We start from the raw sequence: 14,376 nt of genomic DNA on the forward strand, positions 1-14,376 counted from the left end.
TAAATACTCTCTAATATATATGTTAGTATTAGTTCATAGGATTCAATCAAATACCAAAGTTAACAGATGTATTTAGCCAGAAGTCTATTAAGAATATATGCAAGGAGCCTTTTAAAGTATGACGAGTGATCGTTGGGTTGAAACTATGATAAATTTTAGGAATGATTATTCATTTCATTCTACCGTTGATAGGTCATAAGATCACTTGTCGAATCATTAGGGCTATGAATATGAAATAATGACTTTATCTAGTGAGCTTCCCTACCAATGTTACATAGTCAATCTCTTGGTACTAAATTGATATCCTTATTAATGTCAAGTTATCAATATCATTGGACTAGGTCCCATCTAACTCTTAACCTAGTGGGTGTGATTGTATCATGTCCGAACCAAAGGTGTGTGTATATATATATATATATATATATATATATATATATATATATATATATATATATATATATATATACATATATATATATATATACATATATATATATGTATATATATATATATATATACATATATATATATGTATATATATATGTATATATATATATATACATATATATATATGTATATATATATATACATATATATATATATATGTATATATGTATATATATACATATATATATATGTATATATATATATATAATTTTTAAATATTTTTAGTATATGATAATTTTTAAAAGATCTTAATAAAAATTAGACTTTTTTTACTTATATTTAACTTAAAAGAAAACACACACACACATATACATCAAGAATATGACTAATTTTTAGGGATATAAATAGGTAATTTTGTTAGAAATTATCAAGGTAAAATTATATATATCTTCAAACTAAGTAATTTTCAAATTTATTCCTCTGCCGTCCTTAACGGCTACGCTGAGGCTCCGTTAAGTATCTTCCGTGACGAGAAGTCCTCCTGGGACCCGGAGCCAACCGTCTGTAACGATAACCGGTCCGATTCCGGTAGGATTTCCCTCCCTTCTCTCTCGCGGTTTTCGTTTCCCACTTCTTTAACCGTGACCGCCGCCCGGGGGGAGGGTGTTGGAGCAGGAGCGAAGCGGAAGACTCGCAGACAAGCCCGGAAGAGAGAGAGAGAGAGAGAAGACCAACCGATGCTCTAAATTTGAAGTAACCCCTTCCCAATCGTCCGCTTCATTAGCTATATTTTTCCCCTGATTTAAGGTGGCCTCAGTGCTCCATTGGCCCCCGGTTCTTCCCTTTCGGTAAGAATCCCTCCCATGCTCCCCCCTGGAATCCTTTTGTTTCAGGGTTTTCTCCAAAAAGGCTTCATGATTTGTTTCTTTTGATCCCAATATGATCACATTAATTTAATTTTTGATGGTCGATCCCAATTTATCCGTGGAAAGACGGTTCCTTTATGGTTCACGATCTGCATCTGTTCTTGTGATCTCTGTCTGATCACTTCGCCAACGTTTACGCGATCAATGTGGTACCTTATTTGTTAGAAAGGCGGTTCCTGGATTTGTTCCTGCTTCTTGTGAAATCAGGTCCCTCCGGGAAGTTTACATCTTTCTTGTAATTCCTCTTTTTGCTTCTCTGAGGTTAGATTTGTTTTTCTCCCTTTCCTCTTTTAACAACTACAAGGATTTGTAGGGTTTGATTTGGATTGGTTATTTCGTTCCTCGTTCTTTTCGGGTGGATCAAAATGAAGAGGAAAATAACTTGTAGGGTTTGACAAGCCCTCGATTTTTCTCCCTTTTTTGGTTTCTTTGTAGTTCGTGCAGCTAAATACAAGGTGACGGTTCTTTTGGTTTTTCTTGCAGAGAAGGGGATGTCAGCCGCCGGGGCCACTCTTGGGCCAATCCGGGAAGATCTTGCATTGTCAACATGCTATTCCAATGGAGCCGGAGGTCCACCTTGTTCACCAGAGTTGATAACGATATACCTTGCAGTTGCAGGTGCCCCTGTTATCCCCATGAGGGTCCTGGAGTCCGACTCCATCGCCTCGGTGAAACTTAAGATCCAGAGCTGCAAGGGATTCGCTGTGAAGAAGCAGAAGCTGGTATTTGATGGCCGGGAGATGGCCCGGAATGATTGTCTCATACGTGATTATGGTGTGTCCGATGGGAAAGTCCTCCATCTTATTATCAAAACATCTGATCTTCGTGTCATTACCGTGAAGACTGCATCCGGAAAGAAATTAAAGTTCCGCGTCGAGCAGGGGCGAACTGTGCATTATGTTAAGAAGCAGGTTGCAAAGAGGAATCCTAGTTTCGTCCATCTTCAAGACCAAAATTTTCTCTTCGAGGGGGAGGCGGCGGAGAAGGTTGAAGACCGGAGAGAGATACACGATATTTGCACAAATAACAATGCATTCCTGCACTTGTTCGTGCGCAGGTCGGCACAAGTCAGGACGAAGCCTATGGAGGACTCTGAGCCGTCTGTTGAAGCACCGGTAACAGTTGATAAGGGATGCGTTGATTGCTCTCAGGCATTTACGAGAAACACTCCATGTAGGGGTGCGTCGATTGAGCCAGTTATTGTCAATCCAAAGGTTGAATTGCCTCTAGTGATAAAGAATCTGCTGCGTGCTGCTCTTTCTGGATTGGAGAAGGGAAACCCACCGATCATGTCTACAGAAGGTACAGGGGGAGCCTATTTTATGCAAGACATCTCGGGCAATGAATTTGTTTCTGTGTTTAAGCCAAGCGACGAGGAACCACTGGCTAAGAACAACCCTCGTGGGCTTCCACTCTCAACTAATGGTGAAGGGTTAAAACGAGGGACGCGGGTAGGAGAAGGTGCCATTAGGGAAGTAGCAGCTTACATTCTTGATCATCCTATCAGTGGCCACCGATCATTCTCCCATGTTGATTTCGGCTTTGCCGGTGTTCCTCCAACCGTTCTTGTTCAATGCATGCACGGAGGTTTTAAACATCCTGCTGGATGTGAACAGGCAGCCATGAATTTTAAGGTTGGATCACTGCAAATGTTTGTCAAGAACTTTGGAAGTTGTGAGGAGATGGGGCCGCGGGTGTTTCCGGTGCAGGAGGTTCACAAGATCTGTGTGTTAGACATCCGATTGGCAAATGCAGATCGGCATGCTGGAAATATCTTAGTCCGCAAAGAGGGAGGAGAAGGACGTATAGTGTTGGTTCCAATCGATCACGGGTACTGCCTTCCTGAGAATGTAAGTTGGTATATTTGTTTGTCTCCTCAGTCCTATTTCTTTCATCGCAGAATTATTTTTCCCAGATTTCTAGCATGATGTTTTTTTTTTTTTTTTTTGCATTTAACAAAGATTATATATTTATTGGTTTATTGATCATGCCATCCTCTAAATCATTTTCAACTTCCTAAGGGATAATGTAGACCATGTGTCATTTAGATGGAACAAGTTTTCTGGAATCTTGGGGACATTGCATGACACTGTTCTTTATGCCAACACTTTTATTATTTTTTTGATGTGAACCACAGAGACAATGCTTTGCTTGTTTTGTTCTTCATTATTCCTTCTCAATGACTTTTGACATTTTATTAGGAGGATAGATCATCACCCTTGAAATATTGTTGTATATGTCCTTTAATAAATACCCTGATGAATATGGATCATCTCTTTATGGTTTTTCTTGCACATTTTTTTTTTTTTTATCAAGTCTACTCTTAGCATCTAGATGATTATCTATGAGTTATCATTCTTCAATGCCTCTGATACAGTTTGAGGATTGCACATTTGAGTGGCTCTACTGGCCTCAGTCTCGCCGACCTTTCGGTTCTGAAACTTTGGAGTACATAAATTCACTGGACGCTGAGCAGGACATTGCTCTGCTAAAGTTCTACGGCTGGGAAATGTCACTCGAGTGCTCTCGCACTCTTCGCATTTCCACCATGCTTTTGAGGAAGGGTGCCAAAAGAGGGCTGACTCCATTTGATATCGGAAGCATTTTATGTAGAGAAACCATCAAGAAGGAATCCAGGATCGAAGAGATAATCCATGAAGCAAAGGATGCTGTTATTCCAGGAACCAGCGAGACTGCATTCTTGGAGTCAATTTCGGAGATCATGGATCGCTATCTTGATCGACTGACCATATAGGCTGGTCAGAATCTATCCTACGTGTGTGTAAGTACGTGTGTGTGTGTGTCTATATATATATAACTGCGGGTGTGTGTGAATGGGTTACCGTCGTTGATAGGTGGATGGGAGTTTGCAAGTGTGTGAAAGACTTGGTTAGATGTAAGGCCCCCCCTCTTCTTATTCTCTCTTTGATGTGGTCATGCTTGAGCATAATCCGCAAGAGGTGAGAGGTTCTCCAGACTTCGAATAACATCTCTCTCTGTTGTTCATGTCTCAAGGTATGTTGTTGGGAGAATGGAACACAGACTCAAAAGACCTTTATAGATCCATGTCACATCTCAATTTCAGAGCATGATGTATAGCCTCTTCATAAATGTTGATGTTTTAATGGATCTGATGTGCTGATAATGCCATTGAGCTGTGCGATTGTCTTTCAGTTATATGATAGTAGACTACATTTATGATGATCAGCAGAATAACATGCAAATTTTTGGTTCATCATTACACAGTCGGAGAGAAATAATAGGCTGGAAAGATAGATTCAAAAGCAGGCATTACAAGTTATACCTACCTACCATGATTTTTATTTTGTTTTTTGGTTCCTAAATAATAGTGGATTGAGTTTTACAGGATCTGCACCTGTTGCACTTATTTAAGCGAAATTAAAACGTCAATCGATCAAAATTGAGATATACAAATATATATAAAGGTATTTAAGCTGGGTTTGATAGGAAATTCAACAAAATATATGTAGTTAGCCAAATTCAAATAGGATGAATTTTCCAGGTATTTCTTGCATCACATTAGAAGAATAGTAGCTAAGCACACACTATAAGGTGGTTTAGAGAGAATCAATGTACATAATCTTACCCATATATAATATTATCATGATTCATGACATTACATATCATGATTCATGTTATCACATGCATCCATAAATAAAAGCATGTGTCAACACACACACACACATAAGAAAATGGGGTGTCTTATTTATGTTATCACACGCATCCATAAATAAAAGCAATGTGTCAACACACACATATACAGCATCTTCTATTACAGAAAACTTCTGCATCAATATATTGCCTCGAGACATTCAGGAGACACTGCAAGCTTTCAGATTACCAACCAGTAAGAGACTAAAAAGAAACAGCAATAAGCAAAAAGTTTGGAATCTGAGGCAGCACCAAACCAGAGTGAAAGTTTCAACTACTGGTTTTTGAATTTCTCGTGTATATATCATTTATATTATCATTTGTTCCCAGTCATAGGCCGAATCAGCCTCCGAAGCCCCACCTAGCAGAATAGAAAAGCGAGGAGGGAGCCATAAGTTTAAGATGCCAAAAAAGAGACAAAGAATAGATATTTAGAAAAAAAGAAAGCAAAGATGCCTTTTAACTATAATGCTCCCATTATATCAGAACAGAAGCATTTTTTATTCATGCCACATTATATGACAAATATATCAGCTGGACCTATTCCACATTTACATGCCATTATGTTCACAATTAGTGATCTCTCTCTAAATTCATTGAAGAAATTATGTTAAGAGATTCCTCAGTTAGCAGGATCAGGTAGACCGTATCCCCAGGGGTTCTTGCTAGCCCAGTTCCACTGATCACGGCACATTTCTTCGATGCTGTACTTTGCTCTGCAGTAGCCATCATTCCAAAATTCAGATAAGAAACTAAGTGCAGCTAACTGGAACTATATAGATTTTTATTAAGAAAAAAAAATGAGCATGCAAGTATTACCGAAAATACATACTTCCAATTTAGTTCCTTCTCTGCTTTGGCAGTGCATGCATAAAGAATTTCAGCATCACCAGGTCGCCTTCCAGCCATGACCAGAGGAATTTTCTGAAAAGAATTATACGAGTCAAAACTATAGTAGAAAAACAAAAGAATGCACAGCAGATACCATGTGGCTTAACTGGTTTCCAAGCAAATATTTGTTGGTAAAACAGTGCATTTTACTTATACCATGAAGTTTAGAATGCTAATTGATATCAAGTCATCTCATGATATTAATCTTGATATCAAGTTATGCATCCCATGTTCAACATGATTGGTCAAGTAAATAGCTGGTTTGTAGTCATCTTAAGAAATCATGATGTCGAAATTGTAGTACCTTGCCTGAAGCCTTCTCAAATGCTGCCACCATTTCCAACACTGATGTTCCATTGCCAGTTCCTAGATTATAAACTTCACAGCCTGCAGCTTACACAACATTGTCAGTTCAAACATGCAAGATCCTCGCTAGCAATCAGAGTAAATGAATTAAACCTGTAAGAAAATGGTGGGATCAACCAGATAAACACTGATGGTTAGGCATCAATAATGAAGTATGGAAAATAAATTGCAAAACACAAGTCTGCTGCTTTTGCTTGAAGAAGCTATCTCTAGCCTGTAATACTAAAATTTCTTCCAACCTAATAAAGCATGCTAAAGAATTGTAGAAGTTCTATATCATGAAATCACATAATCTATTAGAGAAAGAAATATCACTAAATGCCCAAACAAGAAGGGTATAATAAGAGAGCCTCATTATAGAGATCTTAATGCTGACAACAATAGACGAACCTAAACCATATATGACTTCCAACCTATTTTGGCTTATAAGTAGCTATAATTAGTGTCAGGCTAATAAATACACTTCTAAGAATGTTAAACTTTCATTGAACCAAGTTGAAGCATAGCTATGACCAATAGCTGACTGCAATACACCACACAAGGTTCAGAAGATGACTATAATAATTATGAAACCTATTATCGGGCAACCTGAATATAAAGCTGTAAAACCAAATGACTTTGAGTGCCTATCTTCCATTGAACCCAGGTGACATAGAGGTGATCTTTAACAAACCCCACAGGATGATCTGGGTACTAATAACAATCCTGTAGTAGTACATATAGATTGATACAATTGGTACTTGGCAACAATAACCTAAGAAGCACAAACACAGACACAGACACGGCAACACATCATTTTTTTTAAAATTAGGACACAGATGTGGCGAGACACATGTATTTTTTGATATATATAATATTTGATTAATACGTTTCATAGTATTTATACTTTAATTTTATAGACTTAGCAATGTGAACAAATAACTATCATCATATAATTTTAAATGTACTTAGATAGTACAGCTGTAATACAATTAAATTTATCAGAAAACAACATAGATTCAAAATAGAACCTACATGATTTTATTTTTACAGTATATAAAACTATATATTAAATGTAAGTAATTTTTACAGTATATAAAATTACACTTCATACAAGTCTTTGTAGTTAATCTACCAAACAATGATTCAAAAAAAAAAAAAATCCACATGAGCTTGGCACCAAATTATAGCTTATAATATAAGTAGTTTAATTCTACATAGTACCCTTGATATTTCTTTCTAAATTTCTAACATATATCCACATAATTTACTTTATTCTTGACTTGTTACATGGTCAATTAACAACACAAGTTCAGGCTAAGAGTTAGTAACAAATTTACTATCAATCTAATTATCAATATAGGCATGTGTCATTATAGGACTGCTATACATGAAACACTACTATACATCGATATAATTATCAATATAGTTATGTGACCAATGTAGCAAATCATGAATTCTCACACTTTACACTTTACAATGTGACACAGGAAGAAGAGAGAATACGTGTTAACAAAAGAACGGTAGCACCATGCTGTCCTATGCAAGCTGCCAAAACCCACCATTTGCTACAACCATCAACTAGATCCCGCGTGGGCCCTTGTTTGTTGAACCGATCAAAGTCTCTCTAGTTACGAATAAAGATATGTGACCCCTCCGCACTAGTTGCTTTGTAGACTCGAAGGCCACGACATGGGCCCCGCATAAAGCTGCTGCCTCAATACCGTCAGCCCACGTGCGCATCACGAGAAGAAGGATGCGGGAGTGGTGAGGAAGGGTGCAGGAGAGTCACTCCAACATGGATATGCGTGTCCGGAAAACAAATAAATAAACAAAAGAAGACACGTATCGGACACGTGTTCAGCCGTGTTGGCGACGAATCCATGTCCAACATGGATACGCCCACCAAATCAGCATGTCTGTGCTTCATAGACAATAACAATATGTTCATTGGTAGATAATACTGTAGCACTGTAGCACGTTTCGTCCGGTACCGAGCGGTCCACATACTGATATGCCGTCAGATCGGTACGTACCACCCATACCAGGCGGTACCATTCGGTACTGCATACCATGCATATGACAACTATGTACAATAGTCTAAACTCCAAGAAGTAAATTAACTTAACCCACATGGCTGTAATATAAAACTATGTTGTCTACCAAATATATCAAGATGTACTACAAACTTTAATAGCATTGAATACACACCTATGTTGGGGTCCTCAAAGAACTTATGCAGAGCTGCAATATGTCCATCTGCTAAATCAACAACGTGGATGTAATCCCTTACCTGCAGTCATGTTAAGATGTCTATGAAACGAGAAATCGTGATAAAACTTAAATGGTAGAAGACTTTGGTTTTTGAACTCTAAGAAAACCAGTTTATACATTAGATAAACTAATAATGTACACTTCAGGTACTTAGCTGTGTCATGTGCAACAAAAGCAGCAAGAACAGTATGGGAATAAAATGCAAAGCTTATTATTCAGCACATGAAATGATAAGGAAGAGATTTAATGTGATCATTGCTATCTGAAAGCTTATTATGAAATTCTAAGAAAAAGGCTAAAAGAAACCACAATACAAGAATGAGAATGAAATCAAGTATATTGTGCAATCTATTCAAAGAAGCAACAATAAATAATATTGTCAGGGCAAATTCACCAATCGTCTTGCCTATTCCATGTCTCCTCACATCGACCATCCACTTGGCTTGATCATATGTATTATATATAGAAATGATTGTTGGTAACAAAAGTAGCCGTTGGATTATACTAAAATTTATTTATCTAATAACTGGCAGTTTATGCAAATAAATATTTAGAAGGAAAAGACAAACAAAACTTATCAAAATCTGAACTATATGTAAGTCTTCAGTTTCCAAACTGGCATTTCATAGACGTAATAGGCATATTATGCCCACAATAGGCACAAACAAATTTATAAAATTGAATATTGTGCAGATTAACAACAGAATCAGTAGAAGAAACATGGCCAAGTTCTGTTAATTAGTTCTGTTACTTGCTTCAATATAACATGTCCTTGACCAATTCACCAAGCTGGTGCCAAGAGGATCAAATCACAAAAAGATGAATTACATGTCCTTAACCAATTTTCCACTAAAAACCCAAAATAAAAGCATATAATAAATAGTTAAGGAAAAAAAGGATACCCCTGTACCATCCTTCGTTGAATAGTCATTCCCAAATACTGCTAGTGTAGGTCTCCTCCCAACAGAAACTTGCTGGATTAGTGGCATGAGATTATTGGGAATTCCACGAGGATCTTCACCAATATGTCCACTGGAATGAGCTCCGACAGGATTGAAATATCTTAATAGCATTATCTTCCAGTCACTATCTGCACGATGGATATCATGACATATTTCTTCAATCATAAGCTGCAATTGTTGATACAAAAATTGTCAGATCACATCAATAGGTACATGGAAAAAGAGGAGTCAAAGAAAAAAGAAGAAACCTTAGTTCGACCATATGGGTTCATTGCACACAAAGGGGATTCCTCTGTACAGGGTAAATCCTTAGGCCATCCATAAACAGTAGCTGATGATGAGAATACCAGCTGCAAGATTTGACACATCAATCACCCAAAGGCATTCAACACTGATATACATATACACAGAAATAATGACCCAAAAGCCATTTTGGGTCAATTATGTTAAGCTAAAGTTCCATTTTCAAATGCATTTAATAATTTACATAAAAAATCAACTTCATACGAAAAGGTTCAAAAAATATTACGTATTCAATAATATATAAAAAAGAACATCCTAATGCAGTTTATTACATTAAACGTTATTGTAGGACTCAGAAGAACAAATCTGAAGAGATATGCTACTGGGAATACTATCTTTTGTCCAACATGTCCTATAAACTTTCTCATCTTATGTGTCTCTTTCATAACCTTAATATGTGGCCCATTGTAATGTCCCCAAAGGCCAGCTTTATGTAGCAGCCCATAGGAGAAGGGTTTCAGGAGGACCTATTATTGTACTCAAATCAAAGTGGCCTTCCTCAGATGCCAATAGGGCCCTATAAAAGGTCCGTTCACAAACCTTAAGAAGTTATTCGGGTAGAGAGGAGAGGAGCATATATGATTTTCAAAGCCATAGATGCTGAAAAGTTACAAGTTTACAAAGAATGTTATTTTTATTATCCTCAATCTTCTAAAATGCAAAATCTTGGCTAATAAATGAAGTCTATCAAGAAAATACCTTTTTGCATCCATATGCAGCCATTACTTCCAAAAGAGCAATTGTACCAATGATATTATTTTTGTAATAAAGCAAGGGTTTCTGAACACTTTCACCCACTGCCTTCAGACCAGCAAAATGTATAACAGCATCAAACCTGCTGACAAAAACAGCTTAAACCCCTTTTGTTCAACTAATAAGAGCAATAAAGAGGTAAGGAAAAAACTTACTTTGTTGTAGAAAATACTTTCTCCAATGCTTCTATATCCCGAATATCAATCTGCAGAAGCGTCAGCATAATGTAGCAACCACAAGGAAAAAAAGATCTACCATTTCGGCATTCACTATGAAGTACAATCAAAACCAGGATAACAACAGGGTTTTATATATATAAGCACCTTCGCGGAAATGCTATTACAAGTCAAAACCAGAAATTTTGATGAAAACATATGATATAATTCATTTTCATGGAACACTATTAGGGGCCAGGAGTTTATTTAAGAAAACAAATTCCAGAAGCAATGAAAATAACAGTTGAAGAACAAATACAATGGCATCTGACTATTTCATCAGCATCTTTAGAAGTTGTGCAAAGATCATAGAGATTTATCTGATCCTAACGAAGCATATTCCGGTCACACCTTAAGGTCATTCTAAGAATAAAAATGGAAGTACATATAGGGTCAATTTGAAAAACTCAGCAACAAAATCCAAAAGGGTACACCTATTTCACGTTATAGTGAGACATTTTTGTGAATAACTAAAATCTAAATTGAGATTCCTTTTGTCAACAACTGAAAATAATAATCAGTGAATATGGTGGCAAAGACATCTCATCTTCCACTTAAAAGAAGATAGCACCAGGACAACTTCTGCACGAACTGGAAATCTATGCAATCGCAAGTTTACCAATGCATTATAATTCTTTCACTGAAACAAAAAAGAAAAAAAATCACCTCAAACAAAAGAAAGAAACAACAAACAAACTTTGGTATGCTGCAGATAATGACAGCACAATAAGAAGGGTGATGATGAAAAACGTAAAACTACTCAGATTTCCCTATATTTTGCTCTCATGACGGAGAATTTACTTAATTCAGTAAGGGGTTTCTCAAAATGTATGCGTTTTTCTAATGAACTAGTTCTTCTGATTTAAATGATAAAACTCCGACTAAATCAAGACCAAAAAAAAAATCTAATTCCTTTTTGCTTCGTTGAAAAGAAAAAAAATTGGACTCTAATTCACACTGTTATGAGTTCATTTCTCGTTCCCAAGGTTTTCTTAAAAAGAGTTACGTAGATGATTTAGTGTTCCTTGAATCCATGCGTCAATTTGTAACATCACGTTTCCTATTTGATATATTTGGCATCAAATGATGGCTTATGTGACTTGAACCATATGCTATATGATGCAATTGTCTTAGTTGGGGAAAGGACGGCAACAAGAGCAAGCGGCCCCAGAACCCTAATTATACAAATCCACATATCAGAATCTACAGCCACCGACCAAAAGTTCCAAATTGTTGAAGCGAAAAATCACTAAATCTACGAATACGGTAAGCTATGGTTTCATGATGCCTTCAAAACCGAAATAAAACTCAAGCCAAATGCACACTCTTTGACTAAAAAATTTCGATTTTGTCCGATGCCTTTAGGAGGAAACGAAGATGAAAACGAAATCGCCACGATGAAAACTCGCACCTTTTCGACAAAAGATCACTCATAAGTCGCAGAATCCAAGGAATCAATCAGATCCATGAAAAAGAATTCGAGACCCAAAATTCAATCTCGACTCTTTGAACCACAGAACAATATAAATTACCCGGTGAAATGTGAGGTTTTTGCCGAACTCGCCAGCGAGTTGGGCGACGCGCTGGACAGCGAACTCGGAGGAGTTATCGAGGTTGTCGACGACGACGGCGGTGAACCCTTCCAAAAGGAGTTGCAACACGGTGTGGCTCCCGACGTAACCGGCGCCGCCAGTGACCAGGACGCACCTCCCCATGACCGGAGCGAGCGATCGAGGCGGCGGAGGACGAGGCAAAGGGTGGGGTTTTGGGAAGGGAGAGAAGGGAGGAGGAGGCGTGGGCGAGAAACCTGAAGGCTGGGAGAGCGAAGTCGAGGGAATCGGGAGCAGACAATTGAATCGATCGAGGGGGCGATGGTGTGGGTTTACATGTGTTTATATACGCTCGCGGTTTGGTTCGGTTTTAGCCGCCAACATGAGACGAAATGGAATTGGCTATTGGACTGTTAAGTGGAAGAATTAAGTGTTTTAGTGTTTGTCTTACTCGATTCTACCGCCACTCGTTACGTTACCTGCGCATCAATGGTGTCTCCAGAGGATGGTCCCCACGAAAGATCGAATAAACGGGCAGGTACGCTTGAGAAACGAAAAGATATTACGAGACTCAGAGAGAACTAAAAGTGTATGTATATATATATATATACAAACACTAGAGTGGGCAGGACTACCTGCCGTTGGATTGGAAGGATCAGGTGAGCTCCACAGAATCGTCGAATCACAAGGCAGGGGGCTCAACTAGGTTAGGCTTTCGCTTCTATTCTCGGCCTTGCGAAGATGTAGGACTCTCGGACGCTTGGAAGAGGAGAGGCGGCCGGTGGTTTGACGGCACGGCGTGAGGAAGACGTAAGCGAAGGATGCGCGTCAGTCGGGAGAGACGCAGGGCGGATGAGAGATGAGAAGAGCGAAGGAAGCGCGTGGGATTCGGAAAGCGAGCAACGCGGCAACCACGAACGGAGCCGTCCGTATCAGCCGAGAAGACAATAACCATGGGACTTCCCCATCAAGGTAGATATTTTCATCGGTGAGGTCTGCCGCTAAGCTGTTGCCTGTGAGGAAATCAATTTAGTTCAAGGTGGGAATAGGGATCACAGTAAATTCTTTTTTCTCTCTTGCTTTTACTTCTCTTGAATATAGTTTCAAGAACACTTTCTAGGGTTTGAGAGAGACATCTCAATCGAAATTAGGTATCATTTAGTTGGATCTGTGATAATTCGAAAAGAACAAAGTAGTTATCCAAGTCAAATGATATCTACCAGAAAAATATTTTTGTACATCAAGTTTGTGATAATTTGAAGAAGAAAAAAAAAAGTGAACTAAAGAATGATGTCAGATAAGATATTAATTTTTATACAACCTATATGGCATTAGTGGTTAGAAATTATAAATAAAAAAATTAAATACTCTGATAATAGAAAATATATATTATCAACCTCAAATAGTTGAGAGTTTATGGCGTTGATGTTGCTGTACAACATAACATGTTATCATTCCTAAATAGGATGATAAATTTCCTTTTTTTTTTGTGTGTGTGTGTGTGTGTGTGTGTTTATCCTTCCATCATGGCAAGCATATCAATAAATATACTTGTTTAGAAACAGAAGCATGTTCCTTTCCAAAAGATTCAAGGTTAGTAACTTAATTTCCATCTTGCTTTCACAGCTCCATCTGCCTACTCCAACCAACCAGTGTTGAGGAAGACTGGCAGTTCACTTCCCCTCCTGGGCTCTGTGGATGACATAATCTACAGAGTGGAATGGTTGAGGGGCTGACACAGAGAAAAAGCTCCATGTCTTTTTAATCTTTTTAATCTCATCTCTCATGAACCAAGTGGTCAGCTGCAATCCACTGGGAGTTGCAGAATCCACACCCTGATACGCTCAGAAGCTGACAATTTTTTTCCAATATGAATGCCTCCAATCTGAATCGAGGGAGGACTCAGAGTCCACTTCCACATGTTCCACTCCTATGATTTCTCTCTATCCTGACGCATGATTCCACTCCTTTTTTGCACTAATGAAAGCTGACCCGGATGATGAGTTCTAATGCCCATCTTTAGCTATTAACACAATCCTGAGTTTGTAGAATTAGCATCATTTTCTAATCTGCTATATTTTATGATCATTTGCAACAT

At 38.0% G+C, this 14,376-nt stretch overlaps 2 protein-coding genes across 4 annotated transcripts; one reads left to right on the top strand and one right to left on the bottom strand.

Moving 5' to 3' along the window:
• Positions 1-1,161: 1,161 nt before the first annotated feature.
• LOC135666642 (phosphatidylinositol 4-kinase gamma 4-like) lies at positions 1,162-4,099 on the top strand. Of its 2 annotated transcripts, none has more exons than XM_065178267.1 (3): positions 1,162-1,235; positions 1,797-3,163; positions 3,691-4,099. In XM_065178267.1, exons 2-3 carry the CDS (start codon positions 1,805-1,807, stop codon positions 4,066-4,068), a joined length of 1,737 nt encoding a protein of 578 aa, XP_065034339.1. In that variant the 5' UTR covers positions 1,162-1,235; positions 1,797-1,804; the 3' UTR covers positions 4,069-4,099. The 2 variants fall into 2 exon arrangements, with proteins under 2 accessions (XP_065034339.1, XP_065034340.1); XM_065178268.1 differs by lacking the exon at positions 1,162-1,235 and adding an exon at positions 1,636-1,697.
• A 1,316-nt stretch (positions 4,100-5,415) lies between these two features.
• LOC135666641 (UDP-glucose 4-epimerase GEPI48-like) lies at positions 5,416-12,733 on the bottom strand. 2 transcript variants are annotated; one of them, XM_065178266.1, is made up of 9 exons: positions 12,261-12,733; positions 10,669-10,718; positions 10,460-10,595; positions 9,706-9,807; positions 9,398-9,625; positions 8,433-8,514; positions 6,181-6,263; positions 5,805-5,909; positions 5,416-5,701 (listed from the first exon to the last, which is right to left on the bottom strand). In XM_065178266.1, the coding sequence occupies exons 1-9, from the start codon at positions 12,441-12,443 to the stop codon at positions 5,669-5,671; spliced, it is 1,002 nt and encodes a 333-aa protein (XP_065034338.1). In that variant the 5' UTR covers positions 12,444-12,733; the 3' UTR covers positions 5,416-5,668. The 2 variants fall into 2 exon arrangements, with proteins under 2 accessions (XP_065034338.1, XP_065034337.1); XM_065178265.1 differs by having other exon boundaries at positions 5,818-5,909; positions 12,261-12,659.
• Between the last annotated feature and the right edge of the window lie 1,643 nt (positions 12,734-14,376).

This window comes from Musa acuminata, unplaced genomic scaffold, assembly GCF_036884655.1.
Source record: "Musa acuminata AAA Group cultivar baxijiao unplaced genomic scaffold, Cavendish_Baxijiao_AAA HiC_scaffold_1117, whole genome shotgun sequence".
NCBI lineage: Eukaryota > Viridiplantae > Streptophyta > Magnoliopsida > Zingiberales > Musaceae > Musa > Musa acuminata.

Bases quoted from the DNA above. Each gene is read 5' to 3' on its own strand.
- LOC135666642 (XM_065178267.1), top strand. From the start codon at position 1,805: ATGTCAGCCGCCGGGGCCACTCTTGGGCCAATCCGGGAAGATCTTGCA. The intron at 3,164-3,690 runs GTAAGTTGGTAT...CCTCTGATACAG, and splicing joins GGTACTGCCTTCCTGAGAAT to TTTGAGGATTGCACATTTGA.
- LOC135666641 (XM_065178265.1), bottom strand. From the start codon at position 12,443: ATGGGGAGGTGCGTCCTGGTCACTGGCGGCGCCGGTTACGTCGGGAGC. The intron at 9,808-10,459 runs GTATTTTCTTGA...CAAATCTTGCAG, and splicing joins CTGCATATGGATGCAAAAAG to CTGGTATTCTCATCATCAGC. The intron at 5,910-6,180 runs GTACTACAATTT...AATTCTTTTCAG, and splicing joins TTGAGAAGGCTTCAGGCAAG to AAAATTCCTCTGGTCATGGC.